Raw genomic sequence first — 19865 nt, 5'->3', positions numbered from 1 at the left:
GATGGTAGGTAGATCTGACGGCGATGCGGAGGTAAGCGAGGAGCGACCGTCAGATGAAGTGATACAACAAAACTAACGACACTTGATGGAGTTAGGAACTTTAGTGAAAAGCGGATGTATCAAACTTTGATGCACAACAAGGGGGCGACCGTAGGATGACTCTGAGATCAATCTGACGGCTGAAGACGCAAGCGGGTATGGATTTGGGTTTTAGGCTTTTGGGTATAGAATATGGGTTTGGGAAATGAGTTTGGGCTTGGAAAATCTTGAGCCCACTTCTTCTTTAAGAACAAATCTCTTCTTCAAGCCCATTTCTACCCTCTTTGGTCTTCCGCACATCATTCTTCACGGCTTCCTTGCGTAATTCCTCCTGGCTTTTCACTACTTTTCTGCTCTATTCCGCTCCGCAATTCATCCAGACTTTATTTATTACCTAAAAATGCAAAATTAAGTAAGAAAAATATTTATTCTTGAAAACAATGAAAATACAGAATATGGGATAAAATGTAGAATTACTGCGCAAAAGATGAGTTAAATGCCAACAAAAAGGGATAAAAATATACAATATTTGGCACTCATCAGTACCTCGGCGCCTTGATCAGATTCTGCACTCCTTGGGAGAGTCCTTATTAGCTTAGTCGCCCAACCTAAGTCATATGCTTAAGCTGAGAATCCAAGGGGCCTCTCCCGGATGGGCTTTATTGACCCCAAATCTCCATGACTCAGGTTCCGGTGGAGGTGTAGCCTTTCTATGAGCCATGCAATAGGTACCCGCTAATATGACGTACTTGAGGTCTTACATTTGCCTCTTGCGAAATTTTATTCGCGAACTAGGGTTACGCCATAAAGGTTCGCCTCTTTCTTTTATGTCATTGTTTTGTGATTATCTCTGTGAATGTTTCGCACATTATGATCTTGTTTTGATATGAGTAATCTTGTAATTATTCTTTCAGATTCCATAACTTCTCAAAGCTTCTTACGGATAATATCTTTTTAAGTACAACCTGTTCCATGGTCTGTCCAGTCTATGACCAACATTTCTTCCTTCTGGATCCATTAATCTATAAGCTCCTGTTCCAACTATTTCCTTAATAATGTAAGGTCCATCCCATTTTTTCGCTAATTTTCCACCATTTTGTCGCTGATATATTGGTGTTTCTCGCAGAACTAAATCTCCTGGTTGAAATTCGCGTACTTTGACACGTTTATTATATTCTCGAGCTAATCTTCGCTGATAATTCTCCATATGTTGTAAAGCTTTTTCTCTTATTTCTTCTAATTCATCAAGTTTGTTTAAAATTAAGCCCGCACTAAGATTTTTCTCCCAAGCTTCTCTTTTTGTTGTCGGAATAACAACTTCTGTTGGTAACACCGCTTTAACCCCGTATGTTAAACAAAAAGGTGACATTCCAGTAGCTTCTCTTCTAGTTGTATTATAAGCCCATATTGCATTATGTACTTGTTCGCACCATGCTCTGTGATGTCCTTCCAATTTCTTCTTTAATATATATGCAATTGTTTTATTTGTTGCTTCTACTTGCCCATTAGCTTGTGGATACAAAGGAGTTGACTTTCCACATTTTATCTTGAACGCATTGAGTAACATTTCTATATTCTGCCCCTCAAACTGTTTCCCATTATCAGATACAACTGTGTAGGAATTCCAAATGTGCAAATGATATTTTCGAATATGAATGTAAAGATATCTTTATCGCGAATATGTTGTACTACCGTCACTTCTGTCCATTTTGTGAAATAATCTGTTGCGACTATTAAGTATCTTCTTTGTCCAGTTCCTGGTAAAAATGACCCCACAATGTCTAAGCCCCATTTTCCAAAGGGCCACACACTGGTTGAAGATGACAATGGTGCTCCTGGTGCATGTATTTTCTTTCCATGCCGCTGACAATCTTCGCAACGTCTTGTTATTTGTTTGGCATCTTCATGCATGTATGGCCAGTAATAACCTTGCATTTTTGCTCTATGTGCCAAAGATCTTCCTCCACTATGATTGCCAGCATCTCCACTATGTAACATTTTCAGCACCTTTTCTCCTTCCTCTCGTGTCAAACATCTGAGTGATGGTCCACTAAAGGATTTTCGGTATAGCAACCCATCTCTTAATTCATAATTCGTTGCTCGGATTTTTAACTTGTGTGTTTCCAATCTATTTCTTGGTGTTTCTCCTTTCGCAAAATATGCATGAAGTTTCATTCTCCAGTCTGCGACATTGTTTATTTGTTCTTCTTTTTCATTATCTATTATCATCACATCCACATCTTCCTCTTCTTTATTTATTGATGGTGACAGAAGTGTTTGTATTTTTACGCATCTCGCAGTTGGATCTGTCATCATGCTTGAGATGAAAGCAAAAGCGTCTGCGAGTCTATTATCCTTTCTTGAAATGTTCCTCCATTTTATTTTTGGGATTTTCGCTGATAATTCTTCAACCAGCTTCTTGTATTTCTTCAAGGATGGTTCATTTATAGTATACTCTCCTTTTATTTGGCGAATAACTAGCTGCGAATCACTAGTGATCCTTGCATTTTCTAGTTTCATTTCTATTGCGAATTTTAATGCATGTATCACAGCTTCATATTATGTTTCATTATTAGTGGATGCAAATTCTAATCTGAATGAAAAAGCCATCTTTATTCCTTCTGGCGAGATTAAAACAATTCCAACTCCATTTCCTTCTCCATTTGATGATACATCTACCAATATTTCCCATCTATTTGGTTCTGTTAATAAATCTTTTGGATCTCCATGCTCTTCTTCTACATCCATCATTTCTTTTACTGTTTCATCTTCTTCTAAAGGAAATTCTGCCAAGAAATCCGCAACAACTTGTGATTTTGGTGAAGACAAAATTTCATATTTAATATAAAGTGGCCTACTTGTAAATTACATCTCTCCACCCTTCCTGATCTTTTAGAATTCTTCATCACTGATTCAATTGGTACTTTTGTTAATACCTTTATCTTGTGTGCTTGAAAGTATATGCGGAGCTTAAATGATGCATAAACTAATGCTAAGATTAACTTTTCAATCTTTGAGTAATTCTTCTCGGCAGTATTAAAAGTTTTGCTAATGTAATAAATGGGTTTCTCCACTCCTGCGTCTACTCGCAATAACACAGCACTTAATGCATGCGACGTTGTCGCAAGGTAAATCAACAATTCTTCTCCTGGTTCTGCCTTTTGTAAAATAGTTGTATTCATAAGATATTCTTTGATTCCTTGAAAATCCTTTTCACATTCATCACTCCATTTAAATTTTGCACCCTTCTTGAGTATATCGAAAAAATATTTGCATTTGTCTGATGATCGCGAAATGAATCTCCCCAGCGAAGCTAGAAGCCCATTCAACTTCCGTACATCTTTTATTGTTGCTGGTGTTGGCATGTCACGAACTGCTTGCACTTTTTCTGGATCAACCTGTATTCCTTCCTTTGATACAATGTAGCCTAAAATTTTTCCCGATGCAACTCCAATAGTACACTTCTCAGGATTCAATTTAATGTTATGCTGCCGCATTTGTTCAAAAATAACATGTCATCCAAGTATACTTCTAACGTCTTGTGTATCCATTTTGTGAACACCTTCTCTACCATTCTTTGGTATGTCGCTCCCGCATTTCGCAAACCAAATGGCATTTTCGTGTAACAATATAAACCTCTAGGGGCAAAGAAAGAAGTATGTTCTTGATCTTCTTCAGCGAGAGGGATTTGGTTATACCCTTTGTATCCATCTAAAGATGATACCCTATCATTTCCCGCTGCGGATTCCACTATTTGAAGAATATCTGGTAACAGAAAACTATCTTTGGGGCAAGCTTTATTTAAATCAGTGAAATCTATGCAAATCCTGATTCCTTTGTTTTTCTTTGGGACAATGACCATATTCGCTATCCATTCTGGGTATTTAGATTCTCTTATAATTCCTGCCTCAAGCATTTTCTGTAATTCTTCTTTTATTTAGGAATGATAAGTTGTTGCAATTTTTCTTATTCTCTGTTTAAATGGTCTCATATTTTTTTTAATCTCCAACTTGTGGCATGCAATTGATGGATCTATTCCCGGTATCTCATCCATGCTTCCTGCGAAAACATCTTTATATTCTCGCAACAAGTTAACAGTTCTTTCTTCTTCTTCCTTATCCATTTTGGTTCCAATTCTCAATATTAGAGGTTCCTCTATAGTCCCAACGTTTATTTTTTTTGTTGGTTCTGCGGCAGTGTAACTGGGTTTAGGTTCTCCCATTGGTGTTGGTTGTTTTATCGTTTTCATAGGCTCTTTTCCTTCTTCCGAAATTTCGCTGGGTATTCCTTTGCCTTCTTTTTCCCTTATCATATATACTCTAAATTCTTCTTCCTTCTTTGCTTCCTTTTCCAATTTTCTGCGAAATTGTTTCTTTTTTGCTTGTCCTTCATAATGTTTTACTTCAATTTGATGACATAATTTCGCATTATCAACATCTCCTCTGATTTCACCTATTCCATTTGGAGTGGGGAATTTAATACATTGATGCAACGTTGATACCACAGCTTTTATCGCATGTATCCATGATCTTCCTAATAACATATTATACGGCGATTCCATATCCACCACGCACAATGTTACATGTATTTCGATTTCTCCAAGTGGAATTAGTACCACTATTTCTCCTTTAGGTTTTGTTGTGGATTTTCCAAAGCCGTGAACAAAATATGTTGAACTGTACATTTCTTCGTCTTTAAATCCCATTCCCCGGAATGCATGATAAAATATTATATCAACTGAACTTCCTGTATCGATTAAAGTTCTGTTCAACATCCATTCTCATGTGGATTTTATTGTTGTCTCCTTCTCTTTTCATGTAATAGGCACTGTGATGACCAACAGAGATGTATGGTTCAAATTTTCTTTTGGTATTTCTTCCGCCATGAACACAATTTTTTTCTTTTCCCAATCTTTCAAGGGTGATGTTTTTTCTACCGCCATAACTTTCTTTCCTTCAAAATTTCGTTTATGTGTTCTTCCTTTGATGTTTTCATGGAATTCATTAACCAAGCTTTTTGTTATCATATTACACTCCAATCTTTTGCCATTTTCATTAATTCTATTCATCTTTCTTCTAACTGATTCACTGATTTATTTAATCACTTTCTTGATTTGAATATTCTCAATCAACAATCTTCAACTTTCGATCTTCAATTCCCTGTTTCTAGCGCCATTATGTAGTTGCAGGAAATCCTACACTACACCCCTCATGTGATTTCATTATTGATCAACTCATTTTTAGGTTTACACTCTTAATTTTATTGATTAGTTTTTGAATGTTCTTACAAGAAAGATAAAGAAGTCAAGAATGATCTCTGTTCTGAACTTTCTCTCTCCTGTTTACTTGTTTCTTACTCAAAAAAGATCTCTCTCATCTTTATAACTTGAATGACTATTTATAGGGAAATACATAGTGGATGACAGCTAATTCTGTCCTTTATTTTCGGATATGGCTTGCGACATTCTCGCAACCTTACAAATGTTAATTTCGCAAGTTCTCTAATCTTCGCAGGACTATCACATCTTTCTCATGATCCTAGCTGACGTCGTTTGTTATATTCTTCCTGAAATTGTTCTTCGACGCTATTGTGTTGTGCCTTTGATAATTTCGCTGAGACATTATTGTTGCGAGATTCTGATCCTACACTAACGAATCCCCAAATCGTAGAAAATACATTGGGAACAAAGGTCTAGCTGTAACACTTGATGAAATGTCTGAAACCTATGATTCTGATGAAGATAGGAAATTAAGTGTAGGGCTCCTTGGTGAAAACATCAATTTTGATACTTGTAGCAATGCATATATCAACCTCAATGGGTTCGGAGAAGAAGGAAACCCAATCAAGATGGAAGATTCTCTAACTGGAAACCCTGTCAGTAATGTTTTAGGATCTACTGTATGTCTAAATGCTTGTACATCTCATATGCCTGAATACTATCCAAGTTTGACATGCTCGTTTTGTTCGATGAAGGGACACGAACTATCAAGGTGTTACAAATACAAGCACCAAATAATGCCCTCCATAAAACTCCAACGAAGAGCAGATCGATTAGCAAGGAAGCTGAAACTTGCTCAGAAGACCGCCGAGGTATGTAGGATCTTATCTTCGTCTAAGAAGTTGGTTTCCAGGGATAGAGTAAGACCATTTGAAAAAAAAAGTATGGTCGAATCGTTTTGATAGACAGAAGTCTAGATTCCTCTCTTGAGGAAAATTGTGGACAAATTGTTGTTCACCACAACACAAATTAATTGTGTTGTTTGGAAAATCTTGTCTCATGTGCCTGTTCAAAAGAGACAAGATCATGAACATACATGCTTTAGAAAATGGTGTTTTCTTAGGTTTGTTGTTTTCTTTCTATCAAATAAAAGAAAGGGTTATTATCGATAATTCTACTATTTATAGGGTTTAGAGTTGAACGACCACAAACCTGTTTATAGCTTTCGAACCCTACATTCCTTTTTCCTCCTTGATATTCTTTGTATCTCAAGACTGTTTAATGATATTGTGAATTCCATCCACAAAAATCAGTTGGTTATAACTGTTCTCAAAGCATCGTGTCTATGAGAGAAAAGATGTCAACATGATTGTTAAATCTTCAATCAAGGAAAAATAAAAATCTCCAGCAACTCCATCCTTGAAAACAAAAAAGAGGCATACAAGAAAGACAAAGGTGTGCCTTCTAACTCTCAAAAGTTTTCCGATGTTCTTGATGAGTTGAAGGAAGTAAGAAAGGAGATTCGTGAAATAAAGGCTTTTGTGTCAAAGTCCTTAGAAATTCAGAGAGCCCTGGTACGACATAATCATCCAAGACAGTTCGTTGATATAAACTCCTATCTTCGCGAACTGTATGTTCCAATGGCTGTTGACAACAAGGAGTTCGGGAATGATGCTGAATTTCTCAAAGGCATTGTCGCCTAGGATGTCTTCTTTTTGGATTAGTTGGAAGAATAACTAGTGCTTTGAATAGCGATGATTGTGACTACACATAGCTATTTTTTTTTATCTTCTTATGTTATTTTTTAGGTTTATCGGTTATTAAATTCTAAAAAAAATTGGAGGATGATGTTATTGCGGTATTGATCTTTATGATTTTGTGATATTGCAATTTGTTTATGAGATATGTATTGTTTACTTCCGTGAACTTGAAGGTCCCATATTGCGGTCAAAAGTAAAGTCGTTCATGAATTTTTATTCGTATTGATGAAAGAACGAATGGACTTTTTGACAATTACAAAAGTTATGCCTATGCAATCATGTATTTGATGGAAAATAGGATGATATCTTTTGTTTGACAAGGATAAAGTCTATTATATCGTTATGATGGAAAATAGAATAGATCCTTGTATGTTATCCACGGTATTGATCTTCATTGATCCATCTTGTTATGTTTTACCGTGAAGGCTCCATTGAGTGTCTTATGTTGAGCACGATACAACTAAGTCGACTATACTTATTGGCTTGTTGGTTGTTCCATAAGATGCTATATGTCGAGCATTAGGAACTAAATTAATCAACCAGTTTGGTTATTTAGTTTGTACTCCATAAGTTTTCTTTCTTATGTCGAGTACATGTACGGTTAAGGTTGTCATATTCTATGATGAACTTAGTTGGGGTTCCATAATTTATCTTATGTTGAGCCCAAAATAATTAAATTTATTACTTCGGTGATTAGTTTGGTTGTTTGTATTCCAATTAGATTAATTATAGGTTCTCTTGTAATTAATCTAGTTGAGTTTTCATATATTCCACAAATTCTTGTGTTGAGTATATGAACGGCTATACTAATCATGTTCTATTGGTTAATGTAGTCGTATATTCCGTAAGGTTTTCCTTATGTTGAGTATGTGAACGATTAAGTTAGTCATCTCCGAATGATTACCTTAGTCGTAGTTCCGTAAGTTTACTTATGTTGAGCACTTTTAATTAAATTGATCACTTTTGTGGTTTGATTTAGTTGCGTTTTCAATTGAATTAATCATGGGTTTACTTGTGATTAATTTGGTTGAGCCTTGGATATAGAAAATCATTCCTATGGTTTTTGGTGTCCAATTAATAAAATCCTTCTTTTCTTTCGAAATTAAGGTCGCTCTTGTTGTTCTTTCGGGAATGACATCAAATGGGGGAGAGTTCTTTTGAACTTGTGCTTAATGGTAATATCTTGCGGGGTGTGCGGCTGTGGAATTTTATAGGGGTTATCTTGTATCTTAAAACTCCTTGATGAATGCATTTAGCTTCGGCTTTATGATTGCATCTAAATTAAGTTGGTATGTATTTTTCTTTTAGTCTATGAAATGTCTCTTGTGGAAGTTTCATTATGATCCCGTTCTTGTACTTTTGCCAATTTTATTGACAAAAAGGGGGAGAAATAATGTAGTTCACACTACAAATACATATGGTTTTCGGATCATTGTGTAAGGGGGAGTGGTTTCCATGATCGAGATGGAGTATTGACTAAGGGGGAGTGATACATATCACCGTAGTATTATTGTTAAAGTCGTGATACAATTGTACTTTGATATTACATAATAATACTATGACACTGTATAATAGTGATCGAGAATCTCGATTTCTCTCATTGTTATAGCTACGGATCTTCAACAACGGTGATGCTAAACTTACAACCTTTTGGATCATTGGAGTACTTGGAAGGACGAAGATTTCAGGGATAGTTGAAGATTATACTATCAAATAGGAGCCACTAAAGTTTATCTTTTTGTATTCCATACGTATTAATAGTTTTGTCACTAAAATTGACAAAGGGGGAGATTGTTAGAGCATAGCTCGGTCGACCTCGCATGCGTTTCTATCTCAAGCATGTTTGTCAATGTTAGTGATCAAAACTACGAGTCTTGATTTCTAGCCTACACAGCTAAGTCTCGGACTAGGATATAAAAGTGTAGTTGAGCTCAAGGACTTCATGGCGATTCATCATACAACGACGAAGATCTATACAAGGAACTGTGGAACTTCATCAACAAAAAGGTATGTGAAGTCTTGAACTTATCTATCACTCAAAAGTCTATCTATTCTAACTCCTACTTCTTAAGAGACAAAAGTCGTATGCTATATACACTAGATCATACACATTTGACATTTTGAGTTGAGCATTCATTGCTTATCTTTTATCTCGAAATCGTGTGTTGGTAAAGCGTTTCGCTTTGATCAGTTTATCTTCACCTAGTGACGAAAGTCATGAAAAGTTTCAATCACTTTGAGAATTGATCTGACGTGAATCGGTCTGTGAATAACGGCTACATATCATCCTCTGAGAATGTCTCAATGATTGAAATGAGAGTTTAGATTACATAACCATGTATTCCTTGAACCGAAGTTTTCGAACTTTGTTGATCAAGATAAATCGGGAGGATTGTGGAATTGGCTTGCCAAGTCCGCGAACTGTCAGAAGTTCTTGACCAAGAATTTCTGCTGGATTTTCCAAAACTCGTTTGTGTGCTAAGTCCGCGAACTGGCGGAAGTTCTCTTTCCGAAAATTTCGGATGAGTTTGGAAAACTCAACCGATTAACTTAAGTCTGCGAACTTGTTTGTGAACTTAAGAGGTTATGATCTAAAGATATGCTCTGAACATGAAACATTAAATTACTAAGGAATGCTTTATGCAAACCGTGTCTATAATGTTCATGAGCCGATTCAATCGAATCAAATCATCTTTGTTTCAATTGTGTCTTGTGTAGTTACATAAGATCTCATAGCAATTGAACAACTCTTTAACTAGTTCATTTGAGTCAATTGAACTAGTTATGGTGAAGAAGAACAAGGTTAATATGAAATGCTCATATGGTTAACCTTTTGGGTTACTATTTTGAACCAACATACACGTACACGTTTAGGCATGCTTTCACAAACCCAGTAAACGTCTACCCAAGTGTGTGTGACAAGATAAGTTTTCGATATAACGGTTGAGAAATATTAGCTTGAATCTAAATCAGGTTTTCATCTAACGGTGAATAAGGATTCTTTGTACCTAAGGCAAAACCCTGATTTGAAGGTTATATAAAGGAGACATCTAGCATTGAGCAAAACTAATCCCCACACGTGTGTGTGATACTAGTGCGTTCGCTAGAGTCGATTCTCCTTTAACCTTTGGTTTTCTTCTCTAAAACCAGGTTAACGACTTAAAGACTTCATTGGGATTATGAAGTCAGACCGATACTAGTTTTATCGTAGTTGTGTGATCTGATCTTGAATCTTCTATCGTACGAGCACAATCGATTGATTGGCTTGAGATCGTGAGAGTTCTCCGATAGGCAAGATAGAGAAGTCACAAACATCTTCGTCTCACTGTTTGTGATTCCTCGACAAACCACCTGTGTAGTCAGGAAGGATTGTAGAGAGGTGATTGATTAATCTAGGTTGTTCTTCGGGAATATAAGACCGGATTATAAATTGGTTCCTGTTCACCTTGATTTTATATCTTAAGACGGAACAAAACCTAGGGTTTATCTGTGGGAGACAAATTTATCCTTTGATAGACTTTTCTGTGTGAGACAGATCTGTTTATTATCAAGTCTGTGATTTTGGGTTGCAGCAACTCTTGGTTGTGGGTGAGCTCATCTAAGGGAATCAAGTGCGTAGTATCTTGCTGAGATCAGAGGCGTAGGAGTACAACTGTACCTTGGATCGGTGGGAGACTGATTGGGGTTCAACTATAGTCCAGTCCGAAGTTAGCTTGGAGTATGCTAGTGTCTGTAGCGGCTTAATACAATGTGTATTCAATCTGGACTAGGTCCCGGGGTTTTTCTGCATTTTCGATTTCCTCGTTAACAAAATTTCTTGTGTCTTTGTTATTTCTTTTCCGCATTATATTTTATATAATTGAAATAATACAGGTTGTGCGTTCGTGATCATCAATTGGAAACCCAACCTTTGGTTGTGGATTGATATTGATTGATCCTTGGACATTGGTCTTTGGTACCGTCCAATTTATTCCTTGTATTTGATAAAGACTCGCTATTGTTTTTAGCTTGAGTAAAAATCAAATCAAGAGAGAGATATTAACTCCTTGAGATACTTTTATCTAGATTGAGTATGACTGTCTAGTTGATTCTCTAGCAAAGTATTTCGGAGTTAGTCCATACAGATTGCTAATCGAAATATTGGGTGGTGTTGTTAGACCCCGCCTTTTCACAACATTCACCATGATTAGGAGAAATAATCCCAAGTATGTGTCGATTCTTCTGACTGGTCCGGAAATTGAAGGAGAGGTCCGGTCGGTTCGGCCAGGAGGTGTAATAAGGTTTTGTCTTCATAGGAAAGAGTATCATGCTTCTCCTATTAACTTTAAAATCTATGTGAGTCCGTTGCGTCCCTTTGAGAAATGGATGCGATTCATGATGAGCCAGGAATGTGTAAAAGCCAGTTTGACCAAGGCGCAAATGATTTATGTTGTCGCGGCTTCCGCAGTGCTTCAAATTAGGAAAGATATTCCTGCTTTTATTTCCAGATGGTGTCCAGACACTCACAAGGCCATATGTAGGTGGGGTGAAATGAATATCTCTTTAGAGAGCGTGGCCGTGTTGCTGAACCTTCCCGTGATAGGAAACCTCGATGTCAAATTGTCTGCAGATGAAGAAGAAATGTGCGCCGGTCCAGTTGCGAAATCAAAAGGATTCGTTCTGAAAGAAAACGAGATGAGGTGCTTCTATGGATGGTGGGTGTCTCAGTGGTTTCCCGATGAGTTGGAGCCGAATCAGAAGAATAGTACGCTTCATGTCGCGGCGTTCTTGGTTCTTTGGTTATCCAGAGATGTTTTCGATGACGGCTCGGGTAAGAAGGAGATAAGACAGGAACTTATCAAGTTTTCCATAAAATTGGCAAAAGGTGTCGTTCTCCCTATTGGCGGCTTGTTTCTTGGTTCTCTGTACACACACTTTGATCAGCTGGTCGCGGATATGTGCGCTTCAAATGGTTACATGAAAGTGGATTCGTATATTCATGCCGTCTTTCTCCAAGCGTGGTTGTGGGAGCACTTCGAAAGGTATGCTCCAAAACCGTTGGTCGCAATTCCCGAGTCTTGGGGTGGCTCTACAATACTGCGTTGGTCGTATAGGCACCCAACCTGGTTGGATTCCTTGGCAACTCGCACACGGTCAATTTTCGTCCATGGACTCCGGTGCATGCGTCCATAACTCAGATCAGTACCTTTGCTCCTGCAGCGAGCATGTCTTTGTCTTCTGATAAAGAGGATATGAGTGTTGGAGAGATGGTGTTCATCCGAAGCTGCACGCTCGGTCATGTGCTGTCTTTCTTTCGAGGATCTTGCAAAGCAGTCTCTTACAATATCGATATGGCTGGACATATGGGTTTTGACCAAGGGGTCCCACTTGTTCGTCATCCGGTTGTTCCAGAAGTCTCGTTGCCAACTGCTCTCAATGCTACTGTTCTTGTGTCGGGTAAAAATCTCCTTTTCCTGCTTGCGGAACGAAATCCATCAACAACCTCCAAATATAACATATTTTGGAAGGATGAGTTTCTCGTTTTCCATGGATTCATGAATGATGTGGTAGAAAACCGTCGCGGTAAGCCTTCTCCTGCGGTTTTAGCGGAGCATCCACTGTTGAGGGATCCTTCTTCGCCCAAGCGAAAATCCGTTAGCCCGAATGCGGATAGTCCCCAAGTGAAGGAGTGAAGATCTAAAAGCCGTGCAGATGGTTCCCAGTCAGTTTCGACAGCCCTACCGACTTTCAGTTCGTCCAATATGCGGGTACGTATGATTTTCCTCTTGACTTTAGTGGGATCGTGTATACCCCTGTTTCTTTTTTGAGTATCCGTCTTTGTATCTTGCCTAGGGTCTCAGCAGCGTGAACGCCTTTACCAAACTTGCAAGTAGTCAGAAAACATCGCTTCTTGAGACAGAGGGTGGCGGTGCTGAGCCTATCCATGGTGATGGGGAACCCGAGAAGGATGAAAGTTCAGAGTCCAGTGATAGCGAGAGTAGTTCTTCCGACAACAGTGCTGAATCTTCCTCTAGTTGGTGAAAGACACATTTTTGTGTCTAAATTGTCCTCAATGTTTGTTTTGTTGGAACTCGATTTTTGTACTAATATTGTGTTTTTATGTATTTTTAGGAAATAAATATTGTTGGAAAATTCGGCTCGAAAAGTTGCTCGAAGCACCCCCGGAGGACATTTGCTATACGGACCCTCACTTTGGATAAGGGTAACCTAATTACTAAGGGCCCCCCATTTCTAGGCAGCTGCTAACCGCACCCCGGAACCGGATAGGGGGCAACCCTTCTTCTTCATTTCAAATTCATTTTTTGGCGGGAAGAAGAGTTCACTCCCAGCTTCCAAGGATCGACATTTCTCTTTTTGTAACTCTAAGTTGTGCAAGTGTTTTTCTTCGAGTTTCTCTCTTTGGATTTTTAAGACTTGCAGGTGTTTTTCCTTGAGTTCTTTTATTCTGGCTTTTAATTCACGATTCTCTACTTGCAACTGATGTAGAAGAGCTGCATCTTTCTGGGGAGCTTCGTTTGTTTGAACTTCAAGCACTCTAGCTCTATCTTGTTTACTTGTCAACTCACCTCTGGCTCTCAATTCACGATTCTCTACTTGCAAAACATGTAGACGAGCTGCATCTGTCTGTGGAGCTTTGTTTGATTGAACTTCAAGCGCTCTAGCTCTATCTTGTTTACTCGTCAAATCGCTTGATAACATTTCATTCGTACGCTTTCTTCTGTTCTTCAATTCGAGATTCTCAGTTATCAAATTATTGCGAGAAGTTGTACCTGGATCAGCTACTTGTTCATTTCTTTCTGAAGCTAAATTTTGATCAACTGGCTTCTCCTTGAGATTGACAGTCACGCCTGGTTCTTTTCCATTCTCGATACTAATTCCTGTACCCTCATGATTCTTACATCCATTCATCTGCTTGCCTTCCCCTCTTTGAGCAGATCTTAGTGTCTCTCTTCGAGCACTCTCCGAATGAATTGAGAGTGAGTCACACTTCTCCATAACTGGGATTTGAATCCCTTTGGCTGCGGAGTTGGATTTCGAAAAGTAACGTCGAGTTTCAACATAATTCTTCTGTTTCGAGTCAACATAACCAATAACACCTTTGTATTTATTCCAAAATTGTTTTTGTTCATGTGCTAATTTCCACTCAAGTCTTGAAAGCATAATTGTTTTCTCAAAATCTTGTTTATCATGTGCTGGTTTGATAAAGTTAGCCTCCACCACACCTATAACCCCACGACCCCCACTTGAAGGACTGTTCCAAACCCTCCAGAGTGGCTTAATTAGTCTGTTCCTGTGATACACACTAAAACCTTGGATGTCAAGGTGTGCTTTTGCATCCATATGGAACCCCATTTTTCCTACCATGCCCGTATCTGCATCTGCATTCACCGCACTATCAAGACCAGTTGGTTTGTATTTGATATCTTCTACCTTAAACATATTGTTCACAATGTTACGGTGCACAACATCTTGACCACGCAAAACGATCCGAAAGCCTAGTGGAGGCTTAAGATACAGAATGGAAGCATAGCTCCTTAACGAATGTGTATAAGTCAAAAATTGCTTAGACTTTGGATAATCCTTCGCCATTTGTATCTTCGTTTCATCACGGTTGGCACCTCTAATTTGAATATCATGAATATCAGAGTTAAAATCAAGCTCTAGAGCTCCTTCCTCATCTTCCCAAAGATTGTATATGATTATTCGAGTACCTTGATCTTTAATAAAATTGAACTGCTCTAGAAGCTCGGCTTCACTTGCATAAGGAGACCACTGCACTATTGTTTCTGCATTCTTATTCCAATCAATTGAAGATGATGATGCTGGTACAATGTTGCTCCAATCTTTGCCACTTTTCTCATAATCAAGAATGGGAACTACAATGTCCTCCTTGCCAGTGCTCGTCAAGAACGTGTACGAAAGTAGTCCAATGCTTTGCGTAGCCCTTCCTCCATCTTTTCCAGGACATCGCGAAAACACAATGACATCAGCTCCAATCCTCATTGTACTAGTCTTAAAACCATTCCCATACTGACCAATCGTGTTAGCTAATTTACTTTTCCCAGAAAACCCAAGAGACATACAGTGCCGCATTGTTCCCGGAGACATACCACCACCATTATCTTCCACTAGCAACATCCTAGAACCATCTTTCTTATTTAAAAGCATATTTATATGACAGTATGTACCTCCATTGATGGCCTCATCTAGAGAATTGTCAAGCAGCTCCGCAACAGCTCCAAGAACCCATTTATGACTGGTTGCATTAGAATGCAGAAACCTTGGATGCACCCTCACATGATCCATACCATCAATTAGCGTTGTATCGCCTCCGCGTCCCGGCAAAGATTCATCATAATCCCCTGCCTTCCAAAACTGCCTACAATACGGAACACCAGATAATTGAGTAGTTCTGGAATCATCAGGCTTCCATGAAGATAATGGTATAGGTGCTAAGATTTCATCCTCCTCCTCCAATATATTAAGTGGTTCAAGAAAACCAGTGGGTAGTACAAATTTAGTCTTCTTGTTTCCAGATGTAGTTTCTTCTTTTTCTTCATTAGCCCTGTCTCTTTTAGAAATTAACCAAGAAGAAGATGGAGTTGAATCAGAACTTACACCTGATGGATTTTCCATCGCGCTTAAGGATCTTTGCGATGAAAATTTCTGCAAGGAACACTCTGTTTGAATGAGTACAGCTGAGCTAAGAACAAACCACACCCCAGACGGCGGCTTAAATAGACTACCCAAACTTGCTAATTGGAATTTACAGTTTCTATTTTTATAGGCTTCTTTCTATTTTCAATCTGATTCCGGCAAATTCAATTTTAGTGGCTCTACGAGGTTTGTGTCCTAAAGGACTCCATTGATGAGAGTAAGAAACCTAAGTGTGATGGAGAGAGGTAGTAGGAACAGAGAAGATAAGATCACTTCTTCTTTTTGATCTAAATCCTATAGGAGGACTCAAATTATATAAATAACCTTAAATTATGAGATGAGTTGAGATATATTATGATATAAACGATTTCATCGTATTAAGTTGCTTTGATTTTGATCTTGCATCACATTTTACGACAACTAGGTATTTTTACCCAGCGTTGGATCTAGAAGCTAGTTATTTAATTTTAAGATGTAAAATTTAAAATTATCTTGTCAAATTGAGGCACACTTAAATTATTTGAGGCTTATTCAAAAAGGCAAAACAAAATCATTGTGAAGTTTTTTGAAAATACTTTATCCATTAATTTTTTTTCTCCTGATCAATAGTGCTAATACATTGTATTAGTTGTAAAACTAGTTTATTAGATTGAATTAGATTATGGATTATCCTTCATGATAAAACTAAAGAAAAAGCAACCAAGTTTTTGAGAATTTTATAAATTCAAGAACAATCAGCCGGTATGCCCGATTGTTCTTGATGGTCTTCATGGATTAAGAAACCCCAAAATCAGGCGAAATGAACACTTATACCAATCGTTGTGGTATCGAGCAAATGGGAAAAAGTATATGGAATTTATTTTTTTTGCTACAAGCGACAGGTATGTACATTCGTATCGGATAAAAGTCATTTGTCATATGTCCCACCGGCTGACCGCTAAGGGTTGATTGTGAACTGTTTTCAAACAATATCAAATGAGTATACATCATACTCAATTTGAACATACAAATTGAGTATTTGTATGAACATACAAATTGAGCATACAAATTGAACTGTTTTCAAACAATATCAAATGAGTATACATCATACTCAATTTGAACATACAAATTGAGTATGTGTATGAATCATACGCATTCCCTGATCGAGTGTCATTTTACTTTTCTGAAAAACATACCAAGAATTGGCATATATATCGGTACATATTAGTGTAGTGAAAATCGTTCTCCAAGGCCGATTACAAGCCGAGTAATCGCTAGTTGCTATATGACCGAGGCGATTTCCGATTCCAAGCCATTTCCGGTTTTTAGTGATTAAAGGCGGATGATTTTGGCGATTTTTGAGCAAAACGAGTTAACAGTTTTTCCGAATTAGCCTTGCATACACTAAATTCAGAAAAGAAAATTTTTGAAACCCCCTCAAATGGAAGTTATCAAATACCTTTGTTATCCTCTGCTTCTTTAGCATTAGTTTCGCAACATCTCTTCTTCTTTTCTTTCGATTGCATCCACCATCAACCTCTCACTTCTTTGTGTCTCTTTGATTTTGTGTCGCCAATTTTCCTTCTTGTTTGCTCTCCCTTCGCAAGATTCTATCTCAGTTTCGTAACACATTTTTCCTTCAACCCAATCTCCCTTTATGATTCCTACACCGCTGGGATGAGGGAATTTGATGCACTGGTGGAAAGTTGAAGCTACACCTAGAATCCCATATAGCCAAGGTCGACCAATTAATACATTGTAGGGTAATTCTACATTAACAACACATAATAGGATTTCAGAAGATATTCTCTTCAATGGAATTCGCATAGTAATCTCCCCTTTAGGCTTGTTGGCAGTACCATTAAAACCATATATCTTATATGTTGATGGTATAAGATCATTATCTTTTCCTCCCATAGTTTTATAAGTATGATAAAATAAGATGTTCACAGAGCTTCCAGTATCGATTAGAATCCTATTAATTTCCCATGAATCTTCAGTTTCATCATCCTCATCTTCTTTCGGTTTTGGGTTAATTTCTAACTTTACTACCAATGGATTATCATGTATCTCTTCACCTTCGGGAATCTCTTCTGCGGTAAAAGGAATAACATGTTTCTGCCATTCCTCTAGTGGCGATATTTTCGCAATATTCATAATTTCTCTTCCATCGTTATCTCTTGCGAACACTCTACTCAAAACATTTTCATGAAAATATTCAATTGTCTTGTATGAATGTACGATAGAGTGATAGAATAGATTCTTTGCTTTTGCACCAACTTCTATGTAGAATGTTTTCTTCTTTTTCATCGTGTTTACTTTGTGATGTTCTGGTGGTGGTGGCAATGGTTGAGATTGTGGGTGCCCTACCAAAAAGTGGTTTAGTTTTCCTTGATCTATCATTCTCAGAATAATTCTTTTTACATTTCTGCAATCATTTGTGGTATGTCCGTGAAAATGATGATAAGAACAAAACTCATGACTTATGTGGTTTGGAGGTGGTTCCGTTCCCATGATCCATGGTGTTGGTATATTCTCCATAAAAATTATATCTTCCCATATTTTCTCCACACTTGCGTTTAGCGGTGGCATCTTGATTTCTTCCCATACTACCTTGTGACCTCCTTGCCCTCTATTATAGTTTTGTCTTTGGCCTCCATAAGTTTCTTGTGGCTGATCGAGTCTTTGAATCTTGTTATTTCCACCACGATTGTAGAAATTTCTTTCTCCTTCATACTCCTCTTGATCTCGGCTTCCCATAGCCACCAGTTTCTGTTGATTGTTGCTTGTCACCTTTTCTTGTTGTACTTGCGAAGTATTCGCCAATGTATTTATTAGCTTAGGTAATAAGCTTGCATTCGCTGTTTGTGAACTGGTATTCGCAATTGGGTATGATTCCATTTCATTTTTCCTTTCCTCTAGAGCAATATATTCTTCTTGAAGTTCTCGCAATTCAGTCATTGTGATCGTATTCTTGACTCTGAAGATTTGGATATACAATAGGTTGGTTGCAAACATAGCATTGATGAATGATAAGATAAGATATATCTCATCTACACGTCCAGCCATTTCGCTACACATAGTCCTCCATCTTTTAATTAGGTGCTTCAAACTTTCGCCAATCCTTTGTTTTAATCCAAATACGTCTTCAATACCAGGTCGCGAAGAATTATTACTTATATATGCCCCCAGGAATGTAGTCTGCGAATGATTGAAGGATGTTATTGTATCCTTTGGTAGACCTTCGAACCATTTTAACACTTCCCCTGTTAAGATGGATGCGAAATACTTGCATAATACGGCATCATGATTTTCCCATTGCAGCATACACCTCACATAGGCTTTAATGTGTTGAATTTCACAAGTTGTTCCATCAAAAATGCTGGCTAATGCGGGAAAATTGCATTTCGGAGGTATTCCTCCTAGTTGTACTTCCCTTGTAAATGGAGTTTTAGCAGCTTCTTCTATAGCTTCATTCAATTGTCTTCTGCCTACTTCTCCTCTATTATTTAGCATTCCTCTCATTTCTTATAACTCTTTTAAGATTTGTTTATTTACACCTGAATTTTGATCCATTGGTCTTTTTAATTTCGCCTCCCTTCTTTTGCGTTCATGTCTTTCTTTTCTCGCGAAATTTTCTTCATTATCCTCATCTCGTCTTCTTCTGCGAGTCTCTTCTTCATCTCTATCTTGAATTCACATATAATGATGTCTCTCATTTTACCCTTCATGATTTTGTTCATTTCTTATTAATTCCATTCGCTGTCTTTCAGCCATCCTCTGTATTCTATTATACTCTTCATTGATATCACCGTTATTTCGATTTTGTGTTCGTCTTCTTTCTCGGTTGCCGTGATTGTTCTGGCGAATTGTTTCCTGAATCTCTTGTTCTTCCATTTTCGCTCTCAATCTTTCATGTTCGCAAATTAAACGTGCTTGTTCAGCATAATGTCTTTCAATTTTTTCTTCAATCGTTTGTTGATTTCTTTGAGTTTCTCTTTCATGTAAAGTTCTCCTTCCTTCCTCTTGATTTCCTTCGCCATCTTGATCATTTTGTCCCTGACTTTGTCCATTCTCTTGATTTCTGCCATTTTGCCTATCATCAAAAGTTTCGTTTTGTGGAACGTAACGATCATCAATTCTTTCTCCATTTTCGCGATATTCTTTGATATTTCTTCTTGAATATTATTTCCAGCATTCATTGTGGGTGA

At 37.7% G+C, this 19865-nt stretch overlaps 1 protein-coding gene across 1 annotated transcript; it reads right to left on the bottom strand.

Moving 5' to 3' along the window:
- Positions 1-13216: 13216 nt before the first annotated feature.
- LOC113340903 (protein MICRORCHIDIA 7-like) lies at positions 13217-15942 on the bottom strand. The gene has a single exon (XM_026585956.1). It carries the CDS (start codon positions 15652-15654, stop codon positions 13249-13251), a length of 2406 nt encoding a protein of 801 aa, XP_026441741.1. The 5' UTR covers positions 15655-15942; the 3' UTR covers positions 13217-13248.
- Between the last annotated feature and the right edge of the window lie 3923 nt (positions 15943-19865).

Source organism: Papaver somniferum, unplaced genomic scaffold (genome assembly GCF_003573695.1).
Source record: "Papaver somniferum cultivar HN1 unplaced genomic scaffold, ASM357369v1 unplaced-scaffold_24, whole genome shotgun sequence".
Lineage (NCBI taxonomy): Eukaryota > Viridiplantae > Streptophyta > Magnoliopsida > Ranunculales > Papaveraceae > Papaver > Papaver somniferum.
The sequence above is the reverse complement of the archived record's forward strand: the minus strand, read 5'-3'. Positions and strand labels throughout refer to the sequence as shown.

Coding starts and splice junctions, on each gene's coding strand:
- LOC113340903 (XM_026585956.1), bottom strand. CDS start 15,654: ATGGAAAATCCATCAGGTGTAAGTTCTGATTCAACTCCATCTTCTTCT.